The following is a 27699-nucleotide window of genomic DNA, read 5'->3' as shown; positions in this document are numbered from 1 at the left end:
AGCGCAGTGACGGCCTCCAGACTCGGGGAAGGCAGAGGGCTCCCCGTTGGGCCTGGTAGGAGCTCCGGGGGCAGGGGGAAGGGGCACCACATCCTGTGGGCAGCCAGCTTCAGCCCCTGGGGTCTGCGGGGCAAGACACAGCAGGGGCAGGCCGGGGTGGGGGGGGTTGCCTTTGGTAACCTCAAGTGTCCAGGAGAGAAGAAATGCCCATCCTGGGACCCAAAGCGGACTCTTCCCCCGTCTGCCAACCCCTGGGTTGAGGGCACAAAGATGCTATTAGGGTAAGTGCTTCTGAGGTTTAACCACCTCTGCCGTTCCCACCCTGCCCCTCCTCCGGCTGATGGGAAGCTCTACTGGAAGGGGGCGGAGCCAAGACTAGGAGGGGAGGGGAGGCTGGTCTGAGGACCTGGAGCAGCATCTCAGGCTCCACACGCACTGATGGGTGTTGGATGCTGGCGATTGCGCTGGCCGCTGGCCGGGTAAGAGCTCAGCCAAGTCAGCGGGGAGCAGCCTGGGAGCAATGGCTGTCAGGGCCGACACCGACACCGCCATGTGCCTGGGGCTTCTGAGCGCCCGGCTGGCTCCTCGGTGCCCCCTGGTGGGCAGTTCCCTGCACAGCCGGAAGGGGGCTGGCAGGGCCTGGAGTGCCTTGTTGATGGGAGGGCTCGGGCTCGGGCTCGGGCTCCCCTGGGAAGGACTGGGGGGGGGAAGGTGGGGGATGAAGTCGGACATCTCTGGGCACTGTTCCAGTGCTTTCTGAGCCTGGGCGTTCACCCTCAGCACCTCAGTGTGGCCAATCCAAACCCCTTTGCTGAGTTGGGTCAGCTAAGGGGGACCTCCCTGAGGGTCACAGGTCTCCAGGGAGAGTTGGGCGCTCCACTCACCTTCACCCCCAGGTTTAAGCCTAGAAACTGAACCGAGCTCCCCTGAAGCCCATCTTTCTCCGGGCAGCCTAGACGTGGGCAGCAGGCGGGGGAGGCGCCTGCAGGGAGCGGAGAAAAACGGAGTTGCTCCGCGTTCTTAACGTCTTATATGCTGGTTCTACTGAAAAAGAAGCACAAAAGCCAAAACAGAGTAAACAATGATGTCGTTTATTTAAAATGTTTACTCCAAGAAATATATATATAAAAAAAAAAATAAGACAATTACAGCACTAAACCAGGCACCTTCGACCAAATCACAACCTCTTCTTGGGTTCGCTCCCCTTTGCCCTGAGCCCCCTCTTCCAGAGACTCCTTCCAGAGCTGGAAGGCAGGTCAGAGGCCCGGGGGGTCAGCACAAAGTGCTCTCTCAGCCCGGGGCCAGGGCCACTCTGTCTTTGTCTTGGAGTGCAGGACAACCCCCTAATTCCTTGTCACGAAGGATTTTTCCCCGTTAGGAAGTTCATTTTAAAATTCTAAGCCAAAAGGAGTGATTGTGGCGGAGAAGAGGGCCGTCTTCACTGGGAAGCTCCGAGCCTATGCGGCTCTAGCCCCTGGCAAGGGGCCCTGAAGTAGGCTGGTGGCGGGTTTCAGACTAGTCCCCTGGAAGACTGGAGCCCCGCCTGCCCCAGGGCAGCTCCCGCAGAGGGGACCCCGGGGCAGCTGTGCGGGTCCAAGGGGTGCATGCGCCGAAGCCCCATTCCAGGAGAGAGACTTGTGTCGGGGAAAACGGGTGGGTGCCCCGCACAGGAGAGCCTGAGAGGCGGCTTTGGGGGTGATTTGGACTAATTAGGTTAGTTTAGCAGAAGCTTCTCCCCTGGACTACGGACTGACACAGGACAGCAAAGGTGAGCGTGAAGTCAGACTAAACCTTAGGAAGACGCGGGCCGCTCTCCTCGCGCGAGGCCTCGGCACCAACCAGGACAGATCCTGTCACATGCCCTGGAAAGGCAGAAGCCGCCGTAAGGTGCGACAGGGGACGGGCAGGGAAAAAACCAACGACGACTCGATCATTTTTGGCATTTTAACATCGAGACAATGACAAGTGGTAACAACAGCAAAGCAAAGAATAAAAAAAGACCCATATTCACCTTTCCCATCCACCCAAGTGTCACACCGAAGTTCCACCCCCACCTTCCCCCAGAAGCACCACGGAACTAAAAAATCTATTTTAAAGCACCCAAACCAGTCCAGACCCTCTCGAAACCAAGAGCCCCAGCCAGAGCTGTCGCCTCTCCTGGGTCCAAGTGAGCGGAGGGGTCCGGGAAAGGCACCTCGTAACTCACGCGGAGCAGCGCAACGCCGGTGACGAGCTCAGGCAGAGGGCACGTGGCGGGGAGCGGGGTGGCAGTCACAGATCTGCGCTGACACGCGGGGAAGGGGGACTTCTTCAGGAATCCCAACTATTTGGTACCACAGACAAGCAAGGCGACCAGAGAGCTGGGTTAGCAGAACGGGACCCCGTGTCTCAGAGACAGGGCCCGTTCCAGCAGGATCCGGCGGCGGATAGGGACAGAAGCACAGAGGTGATAAAGGCTGGTACGGAAAGGGCTGATCCTTCCTTGCAAGGACTCCAGAATGCACTTTTTTTTTTTTTTAAACTGCTGGCTGATCGATTTCTAATGGCGAGTGCTGGCCAGGTGGGTCTGGCTCGTCAGAGGAGCCTCAGAGCCGCCTGTGAACCCGACATGTTGTCCCCACGTCTGCCCGCCCCCCAAGTCCCCACTGGGTCCACAATCACCTGATTTTCATTTGGACTTCTTTTACAGCTAAAGTAGATAAAAATGGCTAAACACATACCCCAGAGCCCCCACCAGGGGGGAAAACGGCAGACTCTAGTCACGTGGCAGCCAAAAGGCGGTGGGGCTTACAAGCAGCCAAGGAGAGGAACAGAACTGCCAGCCTCAGCTGGTCAATGAGGGGAAAAAAGCGGGAAAGTGACCCAGATGCTTCCGAAGCAGGCGGGCATGATTTCGGATGGAGATCCACCACCAGGACTGTCTCTGATCCAGCCACTGCCGGTTCCCAGAGGGACATTTCTTTCTGCGTCAACGGGGTCTCCTCTCCCAGGGAGCACCCGCTCGGATCACAACGCTAGTTACAACTGGAAAGGGGTGTTCTGAGAAGTGTACTTAGGAGCAGGAAGAAAAAGAAAAACAACTCGGGCGGGGGGGAGAAACCACCTAGGTTGCTCAAAGTTTCTGCCTCTTTTGTAGGAATGGTAAGTCAACTATGAGCAAATATTTTAATTAAACATTAAGAGAAAAAAACCCACTTTGGAAAGCATACAGAAAAGGTAGTTGACGTTGAATCACTTATAAAACGGAACCTCAGGGAGTCTGACAAAAATGCACCTTCGGTCAACTTTTGCTTTCTTAAATTCCTCGTTCGACGTCCCGTCCCAGTGCACGTGGAACTGACAGCTGCCGCGGGAGGTGTGGAGCTGCGGGTGGCTCCAGGACCATCAGAGGGTCCGGGGGTTGTACTCTGGCAGTTTCTTGATCTTCTCTTTCTCGGTCTCGCTTTCATCCCGAGCTATCACCAGGGAGTGTGCGTAGCCCATGGCCACCTGGGGGAACAGATCAGAGCTGGATGTGCCAGGGCCCGTCACGGAGAGCGGAGCCGACAACGGGCCCCCGGGTCAGCTGACCTGGCACCGGGCGCCGGGACCGCTTCCACACCCTTTGCTCAACAGCGCTAGTGTCCACGAGACCCGTTACTGACGCCCCGCCAACCAAGCCTTCCAAGCTGCCACCAAGTAGGGATGGCGTCAACGCTGTCAGCAGAGCCTGGCAGGGACGTGGGGATCCTGCCCCCGTTCCCTCTGCCTCTCTGGACCACAATCCGGCCTTGTGTGAGGGCGCACACCCCATCTGTGCGTCGGCAGACAAGGGCGGGCAGGACAGCCGGGTGGAGAGAAAAGCAGGAGACTCGCCACCCCCCATCCGCCCCACAGCCTAATGATGTGTAGTCTCGGCTGAAAGTACAAAGCAGATGTGAGCAGAAACCTTGTCCCCAGAACAAATCCGCCATGGCTGGACTGGAGCCAGTGTCATTCAGGGTAAGACAGCCATCGAGCCTGGCCGGCTTGACCCCGTGCCACCGCGTCCTGATGGCCGTTCCCCACCACACCTCAAGACCACACAGCAGAAAAGCTGCTCAGGGAGACGAGAGCAGCCTCAAACAGGCTCACAAGCCCAGGAGCGGGGAAAAGCAGGTGCGGCTTGGCACGGCCCTTCTTCGCTCCCCTAGCTTCTCGCTGGCCCGGAGGCCCCGCTCACCTGCTCTGTGAAAATGCCGTCGAGCGTCTTCACCTCTTGAGCGGCGGTGGACGACTTGGGCTTGTGGTCCCCATAGCCCTGGCAAAGCGAACACACACACAGACCTGGGGTCACCGCGGTACAGTCCAGAAAAAGGAACATGGTGACACCTGTGGGGACCCCGCTATCCGGGGGCCAGAGCCCCGCCATGCTTGACATTGACAGCTGGCCTGGGGAGCCACCCTACCCACAGAAGTGCTGCCTACAGGGCACTAACCCTCAACCCGAGGAAGATCCTGACACTGAAGTGTCACCTGGGGGGGTTTGTGTGGTAACGGGGGTGGTCACTGGGGAGACACCATCACGAAGCACACAGGCCGTCCCCACTCTCACCCTGCCGGCTGGAGACTGAAGAGCCCCCATCCCCCCACCAGACTCCAGGACCCCAGAGCCAGTGGGCTCTGCCAGAGAATGCTTGGAGGGAGTCACACAGACAGGGCGGGGATGGGGGCTTCCAGGGCCAGCAGACCCTCCCTTCCCAGTCCCATCTGCCGCCAAATGCCTCCTCACACCTTCCCACACAGCGAGTGCTTCCTCCCAGACGCCCTGCCATCTCCTCCTCGCCCCGAAGTCCCCCTCGGTCCCCTCTGGTTTCTTTCTTTCTTTTTTTTTTTTTAAGATTTTATTTATTTATTCGACAGGGTAGAGACAGCCAGCGAGAGAGGGAACACAAGCAGGGGGAGTGGGAGAGGAAGAAGCAGGCTCATAGCGGAGGAGCCTGATGTGGGGCTCGATCCCGTAACGCCGGGATCATGCCCTGAGCCAAAGGCAGACGCTTAACCGCTGTGCCACCCAGGCAGCCCTCCCCTCTGGTTTCTAAATTGGTATTTGGGAGTCTCTCTCCGATAGGCCCTAGAAACACCTTCCCTTCTCTGAGAAGAATCCATAAAAACCAGGCCAGGTTCAGTCTCCTAATTTCAAGGCTGCCTCTGAGGGGCCGCTGGAGTATCTGCGGCCCGAGGGCCCCTGCAGATCCCCGAGGACAAGGCCACCAAGTCCCAGAGACAGCTCAAGGGACCGAGAACCCCTCCCTTCCCTCCTCTCCATCACCTCTCAGCTCCCACCCACGAGCGAGGCGGGAAGGGAAACAGACCGCCTTCCCCACAGGAAATAACAAAGAGGCTGGGGATCAAATCGCAACTAGAACGGGCAGACCGCCCGCCGGGCTCCGCAGCCAAGCTGTTCTCGATGAAGAAATTAAAAGTTAAAGACTCATCAAGCACCAGAACTGAAGAATCAGACAGCTGGTTGGGGAAGGCCAAGTATGGGTGAGGAATTGAGGGCCATCGATTCTATCAGTCAGGCAACGGAGATTAAAAGCAGGCAACAAAGACTTTGACTTATTTAGGAAAAAATGAGGGAACTATGTCCCTGAGTGACGTGAGAGGCTGGCCCCGTGGCGCAGGAGAAAACTCGGGAGCTGCACGGGGCCCGACACCCCACTGCTTCGGCTCACAAAGCCCTCCCGGAGGGGAGCAGAGAAAGCACCCCCTTCCGCATCACCAGCACACCTCAACCACGCTGACAAAACCACAGGGAAACGGGATCTGCAATCTCCCTGTCCCCGTGTTTCCAACGCAGTCGTGAAGGACTGTTGCCGTGACTTGACGGGCACAGAATCCCCTGAGAGCCGGGGTGACCCAAAGACTGGGGAGCGTCACAGCCTCGCATGCAGATGCCCGTCTCCCTTCTGCCCATTTTTTTCGGGAGGCAGCCCCAGTGTGCCTGGACTGGGTCCCGCCCCCTGCCACGCCCCCCCCCCCCCCCCCCCCGCGCTTACCAGCTCCCCGAAGGTCGGCGACGGGCCCCAGCTGATGGTGCTCTCGTCAGCGGCCACGATGATACTGCTCTTCCTGCAAACAGGCAGGGACTGTCACCAGCGCGGCCGGCACATCAGCAGCCCCGGCCACCACGACGCCTCCTGCAGGCTGCCTGCTCTAGAGCGGGTGTGACTCGCTAGCATGAAGATCAAGTCCGTCCCGTTAAAAATTCCGTGAGGCACACATTTCGCACAACACACATGGGGCATACGGGCTTCTCCGAAACCCTCATCCCCGTGCAGGCCCTGAGACAGAGCCCGAGACAACGGCAGGAACCAGGCTCTCTACCCCAGACCTTCCCACCAGGAAAAGAGGTCATGGAATCAGGATGGAGAGCTCATTCCAAAGGTGGGGGGGGGGGTAGGCAACAAAAAATACCCGGGACAGGGCTAGACATTCCAGCAGAGATTAAAGCCATAGCACCCCTAGCCCAAGACGCTGTCCCCCTGCCCACCCCCCCACCCCCGGCAACCTGGCAGTTGATTAATATAACCAAACTCCTCCCCAGGAAGTATTAGAGCTCAACAGGTGTCCTCAAAATAAACTGAAAAGCACAGGCTTAAAGACAAGTTCTTCTTTCCAGCTTATCAGAGTTACTAAAATCCTACCACTATGTTCAGCTAAAATCATTTTAACCCGCAAGATGAACAGAGCCCACCAAGCCTTTGAAGAACAGAAACCGTCAAGATGACTTTCCTTCTGTGACGGCAGGAAGACAAGCCATCATCTGTTCTAGAACGTACCAAGCCCTCTTGCCCCTAACAGTCCCTCCCCTCCTGAACTCTCATGCATCTGATGCCCCGCTGGGGGGAGCTGGGGGGGAGGGGGAAATGGAGCCTCTCAAGGGAAGAGGCCCCCACCTTAGGGTATCCACCAGCCCCAGGAAGGGGACAGACGTCCTCACCAGGAGACACTGTCACATACCCACAAGCCAGGCTCCGGATTCTCCAGCCACAGAGGTCCTGCACGGCCTTCGGGTACATAGTGGATTCGCGGGACGTGTTGGTGGCCCCCCAGAAGAACAGGCCACCTGGGGAAAGACAGACACATTCCACATTCCCACTGTGACCACACATGCCAAGAACTGAATTCTCCTTTACAGCAACAACAAGAAAAGCAAGACGCCGCACGCTGGGGACAACAGAGGAACATTTTGTCCGACAGAACACCGAGGTTTCGGTCTGGGAACGCGGAAGCACTCTGTGGCTCCCCACTCACCAGAGCCCTCATCTGCCAGGGGGGTTCTGCACACCCCTCTCCCGAGGCCCAGACAGGGGAAGTCACTAACCCACTTCACTGACAGCGAAGGAACAGGTGTAGCCGGCGTAGATCTGGGACGCCCCGCGCCCGGGGAAGTCGAACAGCTTCACCAGGCGAGGGACCATCTCATCCTTCTGCTCGGCGTGGCCCAGGCGGCCATAGCCACCGAAGCCCCAGGAGAAGACGCGCTTCTGAGAGTCCAGGACCAGCTGCGGGCGGAGAGAACACACAGCGTGGGGATGGGCCCCCAACAGGAGGGGATAAGAGGGGCATCGCTCTGTTGCAAAGAACAACATGGTAAAAGGCAAAAACACTGCGGAGAAGCTGAACCTGCCCCCAAGCTGGGGGAGGCGACGGCGCATTTCCTCTTTCCTCTGCCATGGACGCTCCTTTCCATCCTGAATTACTCCTTTTAGTCCCAAGTCCCCCTGGTTTCTCATCAGAAGCAAGAGTGGGAACCTCCAGAGGGCAGCTCAATGCACTGGTTTCCCCCACCCCGGTGTAGACGGCACTGCAGAGAGAACCGAGGGAAGGCCTGCCTGCCTAGGACGACTCTTAGACACCCCCCACCCCACCCCGTTCACAGGGGACCTCCATCTGGTCACGTGGACTGAAAACAATTTAAAACTGGATCTTCGGGGAACCTGAGTGGCTCAGTTACACATCAGGCTCTTGATTTCAGCCCAGGTCTGGTTCTCAGGGTAATCAATGAGCTCAAGCCCCGCGCTGGGTGTAGAGCAAACAACTTTTCCTTCACGGCATCTCCGACGTTCAGCATCTGAGTGGTGTGAATGTACGACCTGTTGAAACCATCTGACATAAGAGGTCTGCCCAAGATCCACCTCTGCTTCCCTGGACTGGACAGAAGAGGACCACAGACTTCAGACTCCAGGAGACCGCAATCTCCTAGCCCCGTCACTGAGCACTAAGTAGACAGGGCGTATTCCAGGGACGAGGCCGCACCTGAGGTCACTTGACTGTCAGCTGCACACCAGGCAACCAGCCTGGTCTCTGGACTCCCAGCCCAGTGCTCTCTCCACAGAGAAGAGAGCCAACTTTGACTCGCAGGCATTCTCGGGCAAAATAACTGCAAAGAGGCAACCAAGCTCCACAGGCACCAATACTGGGGCGCCGGCCGGCTCAGTCCGTGGAGCATGCGACTCTTGATCGCGGGGCTATGAGTTCAAGCCCCATGACAGGTGTGGAGATTGCTTAAAATAAAAATCTTACAAAAAACCAAACAACACAGCATATACACAAAAACACTACTGCCACCTATTTCAAGTGATCTTTAAGGGAACAGCCTTCGCAGCTGAAAACCACTCAACACCCTCCATATGGGGGATCGTCTGTGGACCTAGAAAGGGGTCTGTGGTGCTCTGGCAGACAAAAGCCGACCCAGAAAGACACTTACAGTAGGATTCTGACCTGAAATGTCCGAATGTCCATCTTTTCGCTATGTCTCCGGAAGTGAGAGAAACTATGAAAGTAAGCGCCCTATGGCCAACCGAATGGGACAAAGCCTTGGGGGGGGAGGGGGGCAGGATGTCGCGGATCTCCGGGATGGGTTCCCGGCCAGAGCCAAGTGTTGGGACACGGGAGCATACACACACCCTTCTCTGCAGAAGGTGATGCTCGGGAAGAGGAGAAGCCAGAAACCCTCAAGCCTTACCGTGTGGTTAGCGCCACAGGCCACATCTCGGACGACCACGTTTGGGACCGGCAAAATCTGCCCGTCTTTCGTCTTCTCGATGAAGATGGCCACTCGCCGGGGCACCAGCTCGCAGTCATACTCTATCCGCTGCGCCCTGGCGATGAACTTCCCGTCTGAGTTGTGTCCTGGGGCGACCAGAGCCAGCAGTCAGCGGCAGCCGAGCGCGCGCGCCCCAGCCTGGCCCATTGGGGCCTCGCCGGGACACGTCTGTCAACCAACCTAACATCTTCCCATCTGGGGCACAACCCCATCAGTACCAGGAAATCGATTTTGGGGGATGAAACGAATTCTTTTTAAGAAATGAACGAGACAGAATAGGAAACACCGAGGATACCGTCCGTAACAAGGATGTCGTTTTGTAAAAATTTCTTTATATGTGCCTCTAACGTTTGGATCAGGCCATAACACAGACCACAGTTCTGACTGTGAGCCACGGTCACAAAAGCCAGAGACCACGGATTCAAAGGAATGGCCTACTGAGTATGGTCTGGGCCCCACCTGGCCCCTGGATGGGTCAAGAAGGGACAGAAAAAGTTCAACACACAATCCCGAGACTTGAGTTTTTAGGACTTACTAGTAACCTAAATATATCATCACGGGTGTTAAAATACAGTTAACGGCACTCGCTCGTCTTTGCCTTGCCTGACCCAGTAAAATGCGTCATGACAGAGAGGGGGTGGGGGCGAGCGCGTGTGCTGGGGATACACTTCCCCAAGGTTACATTTATACGTTCTAATTCTAAAAGGGATCTGTCTGGATTTGGACAGTGAGATTCCAGGTGGGTTTCAAAGAAAGCCGAGAAGTAGGACTGATCCCGCAGATACACGTGAAGCCAGCACGTCAAACTCCCGTTCAGCAGGTACACACCGGGCCCCCGAGAGTCTGTAGGAAGCGCTCAGAGTGCGTGGCACACGGCCCCTGCTCAAGGACCAGCCACTGTCATTACTACCAAGGTCATGTAGTTTTCCCCAAAGGAAAATCCCCTGCCCGTCTGCAAATGCAAGGCAGCAAGGGAGCCCCACACACTCCCGGAAGGAGACCGGAAACACACTTCCGGTGTTCTGCCCGGGGTTGGGGATGGCACCAGGGCCTGTGGCCATGGAAACGGTTTCTCCAACAGTCTCTGGCAACTCCCTGGCAACCAACACTGCATGTGCGTAAGGGGCTGTTCGTTCTTATTCACTTCTGACTTGCGGTATATTTAGTTTCACAAAGTCACTGTTCCCTGAAGTCTAAGGCCAGCGCGATGCTCCTTGTTCTATTTATACCTCCTTCCATCTGCCTGCTCTTAATGACGTGGGGACCCGGCAACCCAGATACGGGGGCCGCGGGGATCCGGAGTGGCATGCAGCTGAGGCGCCAGCAGAGGGCGCCCACTCCTCACCTCCTACTCGCCAGGGGCTGGGCTGTGGGAAGGCGCCAGAAAGGAAAAAAAAAAAAAAAGAAAAAGAAAAAGAAAAAAGAAAAGAAAAACAACACACTTTGGTGTCAGATGGGAAAAGAAAATGGAGACCTTGTAAAATCAGGATCGAGAAACATTTTCCACTTACTTTCTGAGCTTTCCCTTTCTACTCAATGAGAAAGACGTGAATGTGTTTCTGGAGGAGGGCATTCTGCTCAAGGACCGGAACGGGAGGGGTCCTGGTCGCAGGGAGGGGGGCCCAGGTGGGCACCAGAGGGGGTCGCCCAGCCCAGGGTCTGCACTACAACCTCTACCTTGTGTAATGTTCTCACTTCCGATAAAGGCAAATTTTTAAATATGAAACCGAATGAAGGTGGTTTAATTTTTTTTCTTACAACTCTGAAATCCTTTTACATATAAATGAATTCCCCTCCCAGAAACAAGAATCCTTTGTCAGACTCCAGCCCCAGACTTACTCATTAAGGCCAAGCCATTGTAATGCTCTACGGCCCTGTGATTTAGGACGTGCTGTCCCAGGAAACGAGAGATCCACTTAATGGATCAAGGCTATTATCTGCGATCAATTACCCACATTTCCAACACGTGTGTGCGGGCCCACACTGACTTCTGGTTCCAGATATGCAGTTAGATTACAGAGCTTTTAAAAAACGTTTGCATACCCAGCTGACCATATTCAGGGCACCCAAAGGAATAGAGGTTCCCTTTGCAGTCCATTATCATACTGAATTCAGCCCCACAGGCCATTTTGGTAATTGGTTGGCCGTTGTACATTATCTGAAAAGACAAGACAGGAGACGCTCAGACATTTTTAAAAGATTGATAAAAAGCCTCCCCCCACACCCTTGCTCTGCAGATCGGTGTGAAACAATTATTAAGATTGCAAAGGAAGCTGAACAGACCCAGGAATTCTGAAGGCCAAAGCCTAGAGTGTACATGAAGAAAACACCCTGTGACCCCCACCTTCTCAGCAGAGTCAATTCCCAAGATAGGGCACATGGTGTGCCCAGCCCCGCATCCCCCAAAATGCCCAACACCGCGTCCGGTCAGCACAGACCTCAGCCAAGCAGCCCGGGCAGGAGGGGGAAAGAAACAGCCGAGACCACACATAACCCCCAAACCTCACCCCGTCCCTGGCAGGCAGTTCAGCCTCAACCTGGACCAGAGAAACTTTCTCCCGTTCCCCTTGCCCTCTGCAGACACACTAGCCTAACTAGTCTTCACGGAAGGTGCGGACAGGACATAAAATGGTTCGAAGTCAGGAAATAAGAGAGCCAAGGCCCCCCGACGAACTCGACGTGGGTTCTGGAAACACGTCAGACAGGCCTTGGAAACTGTGCTATTATCTCACCCAACAAGCGTGAGCCCTGGGCCCTGCCCATCGCTCCCAACTTCCTCTAGAAACTGTCACTTCCTCCTTCGTGCAAATGGCAGACACAACAGGGACATTTCAAAAATCCTTCAAACCACAGGTAAGCTTGCCCACGGTCTCTTTTCCAGACCAGGAAATGGGAGCCCCGCCTTCATCCTTCAACCTCACTGGCACGTGGTTGCCTTACATCACTGGCCACGCTCAGGTGTGATCCCCACCTCTCTGACGTAGGCACACATTCCTCAAGGATAAAAGACTGCCGACCTCCTGTCTGGGAGCTCAGCCCTGGCAGGTGACGCCATCCAAGGTCAGAACTCAAGAATTATTTGCAGAGAAAGACACATCACATCCATCCAACATTTCTCACTTTCTCTGGAACAGAACAGGCTTAGAACAAAGCCTCTGCAGCAAATTCTTTCAAGGAGCGAGAACTGTTCTCGGGAGGTTTTTTTTGACCGTGGGCACCTAGGAAGCATACTTTAAAGACTACAGCACATGACTTCCACTCTAAGAACTTAGACCGCTTCCACAAGGCCTCGACTCAACTACCAGGAGCAGTGCCTGGTCTCCGCCCAGAAAATCGAGCGCAAAGGCAGAGAGAGACAGAGGCCCTGGAGCCCAGAGAGGGGCGCGGGCGGCACCTGCGCGGGGCTCGGGACGGCATCTGTCTGGTTGCCGAGGCCGAGCTGCCCCATCTTGTTCTCTCCAAACGCAAGCACGGAGCCCGTTTCTGGAAGAAAAAAACAGTATCACAAAAGGGAAAAGAACACTGAGGGTTCTGAACTCGAGTTGGGATCAAAGGCTCCGAAATGATAATAAACAGGTCCTTTGCCAGGAAGAGCACAAGGGAGACGGCACCGCACACGGAGGTGGGGCGGGCAGCTCGAAGCAGAAGCCCTTCACCGCCGAGGCCGAGCGTGCGGGGTGACACTGGGCACAGCCCCGGGCCACTGCCTCCTGGTCTGCCTACAGGTGGGTGAGGCCGTCAGCAGCTCGGAGAAGCACCCACTGGGGTTCCCTGGGCACCTTTCTGATCCTGACTAAGAGCCACAGAGGCGACTCCACCCCAAGACCCAAGGTGGACCACGCGGCCTCCTGCCCGGTTCAGAAGAAACCAGCTGTGGGGCGCCTGGGTGGCACAGCGGTTAAGCGTCTGCCTTTGGCTCAGGGCGTGATCCCGGCGTTATGGGATCGAGCCCCATATCAGGCTCCTCCACTGTGAGCCTGCTTCTTCCTCTCCCGCTCCCCCTGCTTGTGTTCCCTCTCTCGCTGGCTGTCTCTATCGTTGTCGAATAAATAAATAAAAAAATCTTTAAAAAAAAAAAAAAAAAGAAACCAGCCGTGCCTTACCCGTCAACGCCAGGGTGTGGTTCCGTCCGCAGGCCGCAGACACAATCACTTCTTGGCTCAGACCCTCGATGAGCTTGGGGGCTTCTACCCTCTTGGTGTCACCGTGTCCCAGCTGCCCCTTCTCATTTCGACCTGCAGATCAAGAGCAAGATACAGTGGGAAGGAGAGAGGGTGGCCGGAGCAGCGGCCTGGGAAAGGCAGACATATCTGGGTCCCCCCGAAAGCGCCCTCCACACACAAACAGCCGAGAGCGAGGCGGATGAAAGCCTCTGTCAATGGCCAACCTCTCGAGGCCTGTGAGAGGGGCCGGGTGACCAGGGTAAGATACTTGGTGCCGTCCCCAGAGACAGCTCTGTGGGCCAGTGCCACCTCCTTCACCTTCTGACCTGCTTTTCTGGGTCAGCGGCTGGGACCCAGCCGGGAGCACCTTCTGTGGCCCTGTGCTACCAAGGGAGACAAGCAGTGCTCGGGTCGCGCTAGGTGCCCCGCACAAGCAGATGAGCTCATGGAAACTCCCAGGTCTCACTCCGCCTGCCTGACAACAATTCCCACGCTCCCTTCCCTCTGAGATGGATTTTAAGAAGGGGAGCCATTTTCGACACCTGCCTCACAGAGTTTAGTTACCTCAGGGCCCTGGGTATCTTCCGTGGACCATTTGGTTCATTTCTAATCGTCGTTTCTCCCCTTTTACCTGCCCTGGAAACGATGCCCACAGAGCAGTGCCAAGCCCACCGGCTGCGGACCGCCCTCCACAGGACCCTCAGCCGAGGACAGGACTGCTCGGACCACAAGCACTTCCTGCGAGGCTGCCTCGGCCTCTGGAGCCGTGCGGGCTGGGAGCCCCGAGGCACAGGGCTTCTGGAAAGGCCCTCTGGCTCCACGGCAGGCAGGGTGGGCCAGGAGGAGCCCCTGCGGTGCCCCTGGTTTTCAACATGGGCTACCACAGCTCTCAAACCAAACAGCTCAGCAGGCTCCTCACAGGTCCCCCCGGCCAAGGGGACCACCACACAGCGGTTACCAAACGTATTTGGGAGATTTTATAAGGCCAAAAAGTCAGGGCACCTGGGGGCAGGGGAGGGGAGCAGTTCACACCCTTCCCTGACAATGACCTTCTGACCTTCCATCACGAGACACATGGAGAACAGAGCCACAAGGATGAGGACCAAGCATCCTGAGGCCCAGAGAAGGAAGGGAACGGCCAGCTACGAGAAAAACCATCCTCAAGCTCGCGCTCGGACTCCAGCCCTCTGGCAACAGCAGCAGACGCGAGTTTGTACCGGGAGCTGTCCAAGTTCACCGGGAAAGGCCTGGTTTCTGGAACCCCCGAGAGGCCCAGTGGCGGACAGATGCAGACCCCTCGAGAGTGACGTGCTGTAGCACTGAAGCTTCCAGACACCAGACAACAGCCCGGGCCATTTCAAGTAGCTAACTGTGGCACCGGGACGCGTCTGTCATTGTCCCCCGCCCCCCCCCACCCACCAAGTCTGCTCGTGGGACACATGTCTTTGCTCGGGGGCCAGGCTGGCTGCACGGCCCTCTGCACCACTCCCTGCCCACAGGGCCAGCACAGGGCACATTTTTAGAAGCCCCACGTAAATGCAGTCCGGTAAAGAGATCAGAAGGAAGATATTTCAAGTTGGGAGCTCTGACAGACTGCTGTGTTCAGCGTCGGAACACTAGGCAGGAGGGGGTGCGCCGGGGGAAGGACACCTCTGCGCCAGTTGGGGAAAATGAAAACCGTGGCAATGTCAGCATGTCATCAAGAGACTATAAAGTTTAAATTGGGGCAGACACACTTGTTAGCTTTTTTTTTTTTTCCACCAGCATTACAAAATTAGCAGAGTGCAGCGAAGACAACAGATGTTAATATATTTGGACTTTGGTACAGCAGCTCATGAAATTGCAAAAAACGGTTCAAACAGACCGAAATAAAAAAAGCAGTCATATGGACTAAAAGCTAGCCAAAGGACCAGAAACAAAGGGCGGGGACAGCTGCCAACATACCCAGCTGGAGGAAGAGTCCAGGAGCTACCAGAGGGCGTGGGGCTAAACAGAGCCTTAGTCAGTACCTGGATCAACAATCTGGAAGGAGGAAATGGGCAGCGGTGCGTGGGAGCCCCGGCGAGGGGACCCTGGAGCAGGAGGGGACCAAGGGCAAGGACGCCACCTCCCAGTGACCCAGGCCAGGGGGCCAGCAACCGGAGACCAGCTCCACTCAGAAAAAAGTAAACCCGGGGCACCTGGGTGGCTCAGATGGCTAAGCGTCTGCCTTCAGCTCGGGTCATGATCCCAGGGTCCTGCTATCTAGCCCCACATCGGGTTCCTGGCTCAGCAGGGAGCCTGCCTTTCCCTCTCCCTCTGCCCTTCCCCCGGCTCATACTCTATCTCAAATGAGTAAATATAATTAAAAGAAAAAAGAAAAAAAAGAAAGAAAAAAGTGAACTCAACTGTCGGGAAATCTAAGAAATAGGCATCGAGCAACCAAACCTGCAGACAGGTGTGATCCCCGGAATCACAGGGACAGGATCGCAGAGACATGGTGGCCGAGGCTGTGACGTGGCCGGTGGCATTTAAAGTGGCAAGAACAGAGGTCTTACGTCAACACTGTGCCACGAAGCAAGAAGGGGGGACTGTCTGCCCAGGGGACAGCGTGTCTAAAATAGGAATTCAATTCTAGGTGCCTCAAGATCAGAAAGATCCAGATTCAGTCAGAACGTTCAGAAAAAGGCTGCTTAAAAAAGAGGATTCAGGGGCGCCTGGGTGGCTCAGTGGGTTAAGCGTCTGCCTTCGGCTCGGGTCATGATCCCAAGGTTCTGGGATCGACCCCATGTCAGGCTCCCTGCTCAGCGGGGACCTGCTTCTCCCTCTTCCTCTGCCCCTCTCCCACCTGTGCAAGCGCTCTCTAATAAATAAATAAAATCTTTCCCCCAAAAAAGAAGATTTCAAAGAGTTCGGTGTACGAGCAAATGGCAGAAGGGTGGAGGAAGGGGATACACTTGCAGGGAACAGGCAGGACCAGCTGGAAATCGGGGAGAAGAAATACGGCTGCAAAAAGGCTGCCCTTCTAGGCAGATGGAGGAGAAAGTCAGCCCCACGGTGTTGGGGGGGTACCCCCATGAGTTGCCCTGTCCCACCCGACCCCAGACTTACCCCAGCTCCACAGCTTCCCTTCCGTGGTGATGAGGAGGCTGTGGGCAGCGCACGAACCTGAGACCACTGTCCGCACCCGGACCCCCGACAGGCAGCCGTATCTATGGGGCCCCCATAAATTCTGACCGAGATTGCGGTAGGCAGCTGCAAAGGGAAGAGTGCAAATCAAACACCCACAATGACGGGGGGAGGTGAAAAGCACCCCAAAAATGTCAGTAGTCACCAGGGGTCCACTCTCCTCTGACACAGAAGCCCCGGGGTGCCACATGAGCCTGGCAGCGGAGGCTGCCCAAGGCGAAAGTCTGCAACTGAATCAAACCAACTGCTGTCGGCCCACTTGTCTCCGGCCCCAACCCGTGGGGACCTCAGACTCTCGTGCACCGCCTGAGCACGCCCACATGCAGGTGGCCACAAAGGCAGGGTGCTCTCCCACCTGCTGGGAGCCCAACCCAGGAAAGCTGGGGTGAACCCAGTATTTCTTTCCCCACACCCCTTCTCACCTTCCCCTGCCTGCCCTCCACCCACCTCGGCCTCGCCCCTGCAGCCAGAGGCTCCTTTCAGAGTGAAGTCTGAGTGTCCCCATCCTACCCAAAAAACACCTGCTCCCCCCCCCCGCCCCATGCACATCTAACAGACCCCGTGTGGGGGGCCCAGCTGACACCCCTCCCCTGCCACACAATTTCCTCCTTTCTCAGGGGTCCCACTGTAGTGGCCAGGTCATGGCCCCATGCTTTGCCATGCATCCCCTCCCACAGAATGCCCTTCCCTGACCCTTGCTTGTTCTTTAAAACTCATGTCAAGCACCCCCTCCTCCAGGAAGCCCTCCACGCCCACATCCCCTTTTAGCTCATGGCTTCCCGCACACCGTGAGGCTGATTACAGCACTCAAGCCTACTAAACTCATGCTCCTTCCAGGCCCTAGCAACCCCAGGGCCTTGCCAGTGCCAGGCACCCAGGAAGCACTCAGGAACACTGGAAGGTGTGTGGGTGGGAAGAATGCAGCTGCCTCCTTCCAAACTCCCTCTCCTCCCCATTCATGGACAGGGCATGGGCCACATTTGGCTTAGTATTTTCAATTTGGAGCTCTGGAGGACAGAGACACGAGCCACGTTTCTAGGCCTGCAGGGACCATTATGAAATGCTAGCGGCTGCCACGTAACCGTGTCACGTTAATCTGGATGTCCGAACTGATTAAGAGACTGCTCCGTTACTGGGCTCCAGCGGAAAAGCATTGGTGCAACTCTTCGAGGCCAGTCCTGCCCTGCCCGCGCCCCACCAGCAGAGGGCGCCCAGGTGCGTCCTCATTCAGTTACGGGGCTACCGGTCCAAGGAACACTGGGCAGAAGTGTCAGCGGCCCACAAACAGCAACACCGAGCTGCTCCACCCTGAGATATTCCACTCTCCTCAAAGGCGGAAGAGGACCCGACGATCGTCTGGGAAAGAGCACCCCGAAGACAACGGCCTTCACAGGTTCTGTCCACGGCTGTTTATCACGAAGGTGGCAGGACTGACACATGTCATCTCTGGGGACACCGCGGAGGGAACTCTCCCAGCAGACCTGTCTCACAGGTGGCCGGATGCCCTGCTTTGCCAAAGCCTCATCCCTATGGCGGCTCCAGGAAGATCAATGCCCAAGACGCCAAGAGCCTGAGGGGCAGGATTTGTCCCGGCCTCCGAGGAACCGTCCGAGTGATCCAAGTCAGATTCAGTGCCCGGCAGCAGCGGCTGCTCCTCGGGCAGCCTGGCGGTCAGGGGTTGGAGCAAGAGCCACTGCGTCGTGCTGTCAACAAAGTAGGCATCACGTGGATTCCAGGAGCTTCGCGGAAGTGGGCACCAAGGGGCTGGCCGGCTCCCCCTCCCAGGGTGCGAGGAGACTGGGAAGGGCCAGGGCAGGAGGAGAAATCCTTCTTCCCTTCGGCTTGCACCAGTGGGACAACAAATCCTTCTCCTCCTCCTGTGGTCTCCGGGCAAGGTCATGGAGGACTGAGAGTTATTTTAAAATACTTACAAAGAAGGCTTGTTAATTACATAAAACTTCATTCGCAGGGAGACTGATCAGGGAAGCAAAGATCCGAATGGGAGAAGACAAAAACGCACTCTTAAAATGCGCCCAGCATGTCTTCAACCAGAGTGTGAAAGCAGATTTTAAACCACAAGGTGGTTTTCCTTCCTTCGAGACCTCACCGGGGTGTGGGGAGCCCTGCCTGGCCTCAGCGCACCCCACCCTAGGTCCGCAAGAGATGGCCCATGCTCTGCCCGCTTGCTTTCCTCTGGAATTTACTTCCCCGCTCTGAGCGTGTGTCACCGTGCGCGGGCCACTCACTGAGAACAGCTCAGACACATGATGTGGTACACGCGTGGGGCCGGCAGGGAGACGGTGGCCATCACACCCTGGGAGGGGCTTCCTGGACACCAGTCCCGGGGCAGGTGGTCCTCTCCACGACAGGAGGCAAAGCGCTAGGCCCCCCTCTAGCTCTGCCGCACGCCAGGCGCTGCTAGAAGTCCTGCTGCCTTCACGGAATACGATGATCTCCTCCGCCTGGCTTGAGGCACCAAGGGAGTGTCCGTGCGCAAATATTTGTTCGCTGGGCAATGCTGGAAAGTACTTTGGGAACCTTTCCAGATGAAATCAAGAGGCCATAAAATGTGGCGACAGGCCAGCTTCACTTCTCTCAGATGGGCCAGTATCCTCCTGAGGAAAGATAGCGAGTTTCTAAAAGCCACTGGGAACACAAAAGCTCCTTCTTGGGACTTCTGTGCTCCCTCCACTCCACACACTGCTACTCGCTCCGCCCGAGCAGTTCCTGCAACAATTGGGCAGCATGCAAAGAACCGTGGACTCCTCTGTAACGTCTACCAAGCTGGACGTGTGACATGTGACAAAAGTCTTCGACACTCTGACATCCCACAGGACCAGCCTCTTCGTGTTCACGAAAGTAACAGACGTGAGAAGGAGGATGGGAAGAAGGTGTCCGTGTTACCTGTGACTACTTATACTTTTCCCGTTTAATCCTAAACGGAACTGGGTTTTTAAAACACAGAACTGTGAGGGGCGCCTGGGTGGCTCAGTCGGTTACGCGGCTGACTCTTGCTTTCGGCTCAAGTCATGATCTCACAGTCATGGGCCTGAGCTCTGAGTCCGGCTCTGCGCTCAGCATGGAGGCTGCTTCGGATTCTCTCTCCCTCTCCCTCCTGCTCTCTCTCAAATAAATCAATAAAATCTTTAAAAATAAACACACACAGAACTGTGAAATGAGAGACTGGTACAAGCCCAGGGTTCGAGTCCTGTCCTGTCCCTAGAGGGGCTGTGTGGCCTCAGGCAAGTTGCTTGGCCTCTCTGAACACCTCTGTCAACGCAGAGAATACCTACCTGGTGGCTGCTGGCGGCAACCACGCGGGCCACCTAGTGCACAGGAAGCACCCGACAAACAGTAGCTTCGTACGGTTTCAGAAACCGGGTCTCATACCTTGCTGTTTAGGCACTTCTTTTCGACCAATCAAGTCCCAGTTGGTTGCCCCAAAAATCAAAAGCTGCCCTTTGCACTTAGACCCTTCAAGTTTCTACAGAGAGAGAGAAAAAGAGAGAGAAAGGATTAGCTTGCAATGCTGCTTCCAGCTTTTGCCGTCTGCCCAATGACAGCCAGAAACAAAAGAAAAATCATCACTCGTTATTCGCGCCTCCCCCGGTGGCTCGCACAGTGACGGAGGCCCAAAGTGGTACACCATCAGGGTACGTAATCCCCAGGCGGCTGGTTGGTGAGGCTCAGGCTCGCTTTTATCCACTGACTTCTCTTGAAAATATCTCTTGCAAGACACTAAAAAGTCAGCCACATACATGGAGTGTCCCTCCACTCCGCAAACTGCCTGTAGAGGTATTTGCGAGAGGCCTGGCGTGGCGCACGTGGAGTCTTAAAACGGCTGACCTTGGGGGCCAGCACAGCGCCGCACACGACTCCAAGCCTCCGGAGCCCTGCGTCACCCGTGGCTTCGGACTGTCCCTCCACGTGCTGCCCGCTGTGCCTGGCGCCTTTCGGGGGGGTGGGGACATCATCAGAGCACCGTGTGACATGGGGGATCCCGGCTGGGCCTGTCCCCGCTGCCCGCCCCTTGGGTGGAGAGGCTGTGTTCCCCGCCCCAGGACAGTGTGTCCAGACCCTCAGGCTCCCAACGCAGAACAGCGCCAGGACCACACACTGCTGGGTGGTCAAGGGGAGGACACGCCACTCAAAAAGGCCACTGTCCAATCTGGGGTGGCACTCGGTAGAATATTCGCAGCAGTGTGCTGTGTTTCTGCAATGCCCAAACACGCTTCTGAAAGTCGACCGCCAGGCAGAGACTCGCTTCTGAACCACGCACCCAGGTCCCTGCAGGGGCCGGAGAAGGGGGACTTCCCTCTCTGCCTTCGTCCTTGACCTCACCACCCCAAGAGGCCCAAAAGAACGGTTTCCTTCTGTTTACAGAACTGTTCTTGGAAGAAGGCCTGATGAAAAAAAAAAAAAAGCCACCCGGCCCCCGTCATTCTAACCTCTAGGCACCTGCCCTGGTGCACAGTGAGTGCATTTTTAAGAGGAACACATCTCCACGGGGACTCTGTGTGACCCAACCTGAGGCCACGGGCACCCTAGAGAACACGCCCCGTCACGCTCACCCACGTTTCCGTGGCTGCAGGCAGCCAGTCCATCTACAGGGCACGTCCTGCAGGCCACACGCGAAGGGGAACCCAACAGCCAGGAACGGAGAAGGACCTCACCACGTGTAAATTATTTAGAGAACGACCTTGATAGGAGGGCAGTCCCACCCCAGAGCACCCACAGACTCGGATTACTTGAATGGGAGCCTAGTTTCCCTCGGTTATCTCCCCTTCTTTGTGTAGCTGGCGGGCCTGGCTGGAACATTCTACAGATCTGCAACAGAGGATGAACCACAGCCAGTGTGTTCTGTCAAGTTCCCCAAGGAAGGAGCGTCCCTGGGTCTCTGCCCAGGTCCCCAGCCGGCCCTCCACGGCTCCTCAGGTCTGTGCGGACAGGGCAGCAGATGACCCCCGGGGGCGACGTGACCGCGACACCGCGACACCGATCGAGGGGCATCTGCTAGAGCAGCAGCTCACAGGCGGCCACCGTGCCCTCAGACTGCCAGGGCTTCCGCGATGGCCCCGGGCAGGAGCGGGTTTCCTCTGTGACCCGAGGTGCCAGCAACTGCACGAGGGAGCAAGGGCCTGTGGGTACTGGGTCAAGGCAGCGGAGCGCTTCTCCAAACTCCGACCTTCCTGATGCCAGGCTTGCGGCAAGCCGTCGTCAACGGAGTCTACCCCAGTCACCGCCGTGGGATTCCTCCAAAGAGGAATTTAAAACACAAAACTGTGAGGGGCGCCGGGGTGGCTCTTTCTCAGGTTTTCCTGTCCTGGGCCTTCTGTTCTCACCCACCAGATAAAACTAACTGACTAGGCGTCATGCTATGATCTGCACAGCTGTTTGCCAAGGCCACCTACTGTATTTCTCCCTAATGTAATTCTTCCCTCTACCTTCTAGGAAAGAGAAAATTCAAATAAGGAACAAGACTCCTAACACCCTTTCGATCACAGCCCATGTCCCTCTCAGTCGCAGACCTGAGCTGGCCCGTCACGTGGGAAAGACCCTGATGTCTGCTGGCTCCGCCCAGAGGAACCCCAGGGATGGCTGTCAGGGCTGAGGGCCAGAGGCTTTGTGACCCTTCGAGGTCTAATCCAGCCTTCTCTGATGGGCCAAGAGAGTGCTGTGACTAAAGGCTATGTGGCAGTGAAGCCGGTCCCACAGTCTCCCCAACAGGATGAGTGAATTTCATTCCACCTGCTGTCCCCCAACGCCCCGGTCACAAGCTGGTCCAAATGAATGGCCAAGACAGAAAAATGCACTGCGCTTTTTCAATCAACAAAACGGCATTTCTTGTTCAAAGCGATTTTTGAATTATTGCCCAAGAGCAAAGAGCATGTTTATGAGGCTGGGAGACCACCTTTTAACTTACGTCCTTTTAGAAAACCGTGACCCGGGCACCCTGATCCCAGGACCCTGCTCAGCAGGAAGCCTGCTTCTCCCTCTGCCCCCCCCGCCCCGCCCCACCCCATGTGCTCTAATAAATAAATAAAATGTTAAAAAAAAAAAAAAAGAGAAGAAAAGAAAAGAAAACCGCTAGCCTCGGCAGAGGGAGGGCCGCTCAGAGAAGTGCCAGCAACGACAAATTCCCTAACAGGCTATCAACTAGAACAGACTTCAAAAGCTCGCTTTTTGGTCGTATTTGTTTGACCCTTGCAGACGGGACAGACTTGTCTTGGGGTCCACAAGACTTTAGCACTCCAACACTGAAGAAACCACGAAGACCCGGAGTGCTGGTGACACTCCCATTTTCCAGAACTCTGCCAAGGCGCCTGCATTACCTCCAGGGTCGTGGAGCTCACTCGTCCTTCGCCCTGGACCATCATAAAATGCTCATCTGACAAAACCACACGGGGGAGAGCATTTCCTGAGGCTGAAATCCTAAAAATGTTTTACAAAATACACACCTTTATTCAAGGCAACCTGGCCCCTCAACCCCACGAGTATCTGGGTTCACCTTTCACAAGCCCCGACTTCGGCTTAGCTCCAGACAACGCCAGGCAGCTGCTCTCACACACCTCCTTCAAGAAGCCCTCCACGGTGGTGAGGCTTGCAAAATTCTTCCTCAAAAAGCCTCTCCGGAAACAAGCTAGGGACTGCGGGCCGCCCGGGACAGGCCTGCCTGGCAGGAGCAGAGCCGATGCTTCCCTTGGAAGCCGGGAACCTGGCGGGGGACTCACCCGGGACCTAGGCCTGTGGGAAAGCAGCAGGACAGCACAGCATGGGCCTGGCCTTGACTCTGGACCAAAGTCAAAAGATGCTAACAAGAACTGAGAACTCCAGGGGAGCACTTTCCCGGGGCATCCAGACGCTCAGGCTCCTGGATGTGCTCACTAGTCCAAAGGAAATCGCGCTACTGCTTCACAGGCCCTCGTTTTTTAAGGGGGTAGGGGAAGGTACGTACAGATGTATCTACACGTATCCAGGACGTACAAGGTAAGCGGGTCGTAAATACAAAGCAAATGCAAACTGCAAGCACTGCTGGGTCTGTCTGCTCCTGGGGAGCAGAGGACTCTCTCGGTAAGACTAAGAAAGTGCCGTTCCCGTCAGACAAGCTTCCCGTCAGACAAGCCAGCCGCGTGCAGAGCCGCTGCAGAGCTGGGCGTCCCTCTGCACTCTCTCTGGGACTACATGCTTGGGTGAACCTCAGCGCTGGGGTAAGGAGCTCCTCCTTCACTTTGGGACATGAAAACGCGCTGCTCTAACCGGGCGGACTGCAGCCCTGCAGCTGACAGGCGCTCCCGCACAGAGAACACAGCAGAGGCAGAGACCCGCTGGCCATTCTGTTCCGCTTCCCTCCTAACACGCAGGGACTGAAGGGCAAACGGCTGGAGTCCCGCACAGAGAATTAGATCTGTCAAAGGAAAACCATTCCCGCGCTCCAGCTTCTCAATTCTGGCCAGCTCCTGGCACAGTCCTGGTCCCAGGCCCCAGGTTCAGACATTTCAGTGACAGGGGCTCTCCTCCACCGTCTGCCGTGCTGACCCTTTCAACGGGACGGCAGTTAGGAAGCATTTTCACATGAACACTTTGCACAGGGGTTAAGGACACCATCAGAAGACACCTGAGCCCATGTGGAAATTGACTGCCATGGGATGCTGGGACAAGCCCTTAAACTCTGTGCCTCAGTTTCCTCATCTGTAAAGCGGATGAAGAAACGCATTCTTTTTAACCATTTAAACACTGTTTCAGCGCCTTCGGAGGAAAGCACTCTGATACTGCTAAGCCTCACACACCCTTTGGTGACAGAAAAGGGCCACTCGAGAGTGTCTACACCCTAAATGGAAGTTCTTATTCTTCTGGGGCTACCTGAAACCTGGCCAAAGCTCTGATCCTTTCCTGAACACACGTCCCACACGAAGCCCGTGGGTTTCGAGGATCGCAGACCCCGGGCTAAGATCTCTAGCTCTGCAGTGTTTTGCAGGCACCGGGAGTTGAGTTGGTCACGACCTTAATTAAGATCTGCAGGCCCAACTCCAACGAGTGAACTGAAGCCCGCTCAAGGGACGGGAGATGCTCCCCACCCCCCGGGGGGGTACACTGAGCCCTCACCGAGCACCCGCGCCCTCCGACCGCGAGCGATGAACAAAGCCCCAACACCTCTCAGCCCCGGGGGCTTCCCGACCTCAGGGGGAGGACTCTCCGGAGCATGCGCCCTCGCACCCCGCCCCGGCGCCGGCCGCCCCCGCCTCCCCGGCGGCGCGAGACGGCGCAGGGCCGTATGGGGCATGCGCGGCGGCCGCCAGGCCCCGCCCCCCCGGAGCGCCGGAGCCGAGGCGGCGGGAACCTCAAAGCCCCGGCGCAAACCGCCGCTCCCCATAGCGCCCCGGCGGCCCCCTCCCCCAGCGGCGCCCCGGCGGCGCAGCGGCCGTGGGGAAGAGGAGGGGGACTGGGGACGGCGAGGGCACCGGGCGCCGCGGCCCGGACCCGGCGCGCGCGCATCCCCTCCTCGGGCCCGAGACAACTTGCAAAAGTCTCCCTTCCCGGGGCGGGAGGGGGAGGGGAGGCGGAGGGAGTCGGCTCGCGCGGCGCCGGGGGCGGGGCCATGACCCCCTCTCGCGGGCGGGCGGGCGCGGGCTCCGGCCGCCCCTCCCCCGGCGGGGGCCCGGGGCGCGCGCCCCAACGGCCAACCGCCGCGCGGGCGGGGGCGACGGGGGTCGGCTAGGCCGCGGCCTGCGCCCGCCCCCGGCCCGCGCTCTTTTGTTGGGCGGCGGCGGCGATGATTCAGCCCGCGGCCTGCGCCGGCCCCGCCGGCCCCGCCGCCCCCGGCCAGGACGCGCAGTGACGCGCCGCGGCCCCGGCCCCCCGACCCCCCCCTCCAGCCCCGCACTCACAACGCGCTCCTTGGTGTGCTCGGGCTCGGTGATGATCACGGCCGCGCCGCCCGCCTTGGCCGCTGTCGGCCGCGCCGCGCGCTTGCCCCCGCCGGGGGCCCCGTCGAGCTCCAGGCCGTCCTCATCGCCGCTGCTGCCGCCGCCGCTACTGCTGCTGCAGCGCTCGGGCCGCTCGCGCTTCCTGCCGGCCGGGCCGCCGCGCTTCCTGGGCCCGGCACGGGCCGTGCCGTTGCCCGAGCTCGGCTCCTCCCAGGCCGCCGCCGCCGCCTTCTTCCTGGGCATGGTCGCGCTGGAGGAGACACGGGGCAGCGGCGCACAATGGACGGGTTATAAACTGCGCGGGGGGAGGGGAGCGCAGCCGAGCCACCGGCCTCCACTTCCTCCCCTGCCCTCCCCAAAGTGGCGGCCGCGGGGTGGGCGGAGAGGGGGCGAGCCGGGAGGAAATCGCGCCCCTCCCGGGCCCCGGCGCGCCTCCTCCGGGGAATCCCGCACGGGAGCCCAAGTCTCCGACTGCAATCCGCTTAGGGAAAGAAAAAAAATGGAGACCCCCCCCCCCGGCCCATCCTCGAGTTAGGTTTGCCTACATCGCATCACCATCGCAGCCTGGTCCCCAAAAAAGTAAAGGGAAAGAAAAAGGAGGCTTCGATCCCCTAGCTTCTAATTACAGAAGGCTCCGGGATACTTCAAAGATCCCCCTTTGAAACAGCTCCCCCCTCCCTGGCCGCCCCACCTGCTGCTTTTGTCTCCGCGCCCCCCTCCCCGAGCCCACTCAATTAAATGCAATTCTCTCTGCCGCCCCCTCCACCGCCCGAGCCCCCAATTCCCCGCCAGCCTGGGGGTTCCGACCTCTGGCTCTAATTAGCCTAATCCCTCGGGGTGGGCTGCCCCCGGCGCGGGGGGGGGGGCAATGAAGTCGGCCCCCAGCCCCAAACACCTGCTCGCACAGACACGAAAAATAAAAACTTTAATGGTGTCCAACTCTCCCGGCCCCTCCCCGAACGTGCGGCCCAGCCTGTCGCTCCGATCCCGGCTGCGAAGTGCCCCGCTCCGCCGCTACTTTCCCCCAGCGTCCCTGCGCTTTCGCCCTGTCTGCCTTTTTTTTTTTTATTGATTTTGAACAATGGGATCTCTGTCTGTCTCCGATTAAACCACGTGGATCCGCCTTCCTTCCCCTTTTTATTCATTCAATCCCCCAACCCCCCTTCCTTAGGTTTTTTTTTTTTTTTACCTTTTCTCCTTTAAAAAAAAAAAGGGGGGGGTAAAAAAAAAAAAAAACTTTCCCAGATCCCACAAACTGAACGTTGTCGATTTTGATTTTCAGTCCCTACCTGGTTGGAGTGATGAGAAACCGGAGAGAAAACGGAAGAGGAGCAACTAAAAGATGAACCGGAGGGCTTTTTTTCCCCCCTCGGCCCAGACCAGGGATCCAACCCACTCACCAGATACACTTAAAATGTAAATACGAGCTTCCAGAACAAATGCTACAACACAAAACAGAAACACATGTGCTGCCGGGCGGCAAGCGAGCGCGCGACGGAGCGGGCGGCTGAGGGCCCGGGGCGCCCGCGCCCCCTGCTGGCCGGCGGACCCCGCGGCGGCCCGGCCCCGCCCCCGCCCGCTCCGGAGCCCGCGGGACGGCCGGCCCACCCGAGCCTGCGGCGGGCGCCACGCGGCCAGACTCCAAGCGCCCCGGTCCTGCGCGTTCCGCAGGCTGCGCCGCGCGCCCCGGGCCCCTGCGCAGCGCGTCCCGCGCGCCCCATATTTCTTCGGGTTTAGGAGAATGTTAGATTGTTTTTCCCTGGGCACGTCTAGACAGGTCACCTGAGGACACTCGCCGGAAAATAGTTACTTTGCTCACGCATCCGCCAACAAGGGACGTGCCCTAATTGAGTGATTGGAATGAAAGATGAATACAGTGTGAATAAAATTTTCTCTTGTGCCGAGGGAAGCTGCGTTTTATTTGCCTATGTGTCCCCAGAACGTAGCAAGGTGCTGTTATGGTAAGAGTTACATAAAGATTTGCTGTATTAGGGAGTTGGCTCCTAGTTAATATGCAGGCCCAGGATGCACTAGAAGCTAGTTTTGATGGAAATTTTTCATAAATATTTACTGAGCCCCCAGTACCTGCGAGACACACAGTGCTAGGTGCTGGGGATCCAAAGCTAGAGGATGAGATTCCTGTCCTAGTGAAACGCACGCTCTAAGGGGAGACACAGATCATGAAGCAAGAAATTTCAAGTGTGATAAGTGATGGGGTCAGGACACGCTACTCCAAAACAGGCACCTTGATGAGTTGAATATTGTAAGCTGAAAGTTTCCAGAAATCCTGCAGAAGTCCGTTTAAGGTCACTGATAAGCACCACCCCCATCTCCCAACCTCCCCCAACACCACCTACACCCCTTCCCTCCC

The 27699-nt window shown here is 57.3% G+C and overlaps 1 protein-coding gene across 1 annotated transcript; it reads right to left on the bottom strand.

Annotated features, from left to right (window-relative positions):
- Positions 1-1070: 1070 nt before the first annotated feature.
- RCC2 (regulator of chromosome condensation 2) lies at positions 1071-26801 on the bottom strand. Its single transcript, XM_045804257.2, has 13 exons — positions 26618-26801; positions 25290-25578; positions 19795-19888; positions 16327-16470; positions 13177-13308; positions 12468-12556; positions 11117-11231; positions 8993-9159; positions 7349-7529; positions 6985-7090; positions 6021-6093; positions 4202-4279; positions 1071-3489 (listed from the first exon to the last, which is right to left on the bottom strand). Exons 2-13 carry the CDS (start codon positions 25569-25571, stop codon positions 3385-3387), a joined length of 1566 nt encoding a protein of 521 aa, XP_045660213.1. The 5' UTR covers positions 25572-25578; positions 26618-26801; the 3' UTR covers positions 1071-3384.
- Between the last annotated feature and the right edge of the window lie 898 nt (positions 26802-27699).

This window comes from Ursus americanus, chromosome 33, assembly GCF_024610735.1.
Source record: "Ursus americanus isolate L20-20 chromosome 33, mUrsAme1.1.p, whole genome shotgun sequence".
Classification (NCBI taxonomy): domain Eukaryota; kingdom Metazoa; phylum Chordata; class Mammalia; order Carnivora; family Ursidae; genus Ursus; species Ursus americanus.
Note: the sequence above shows the minus strand (reverse complement) of the source record. Positions and strands in the feature narration are given on the sequence as shown.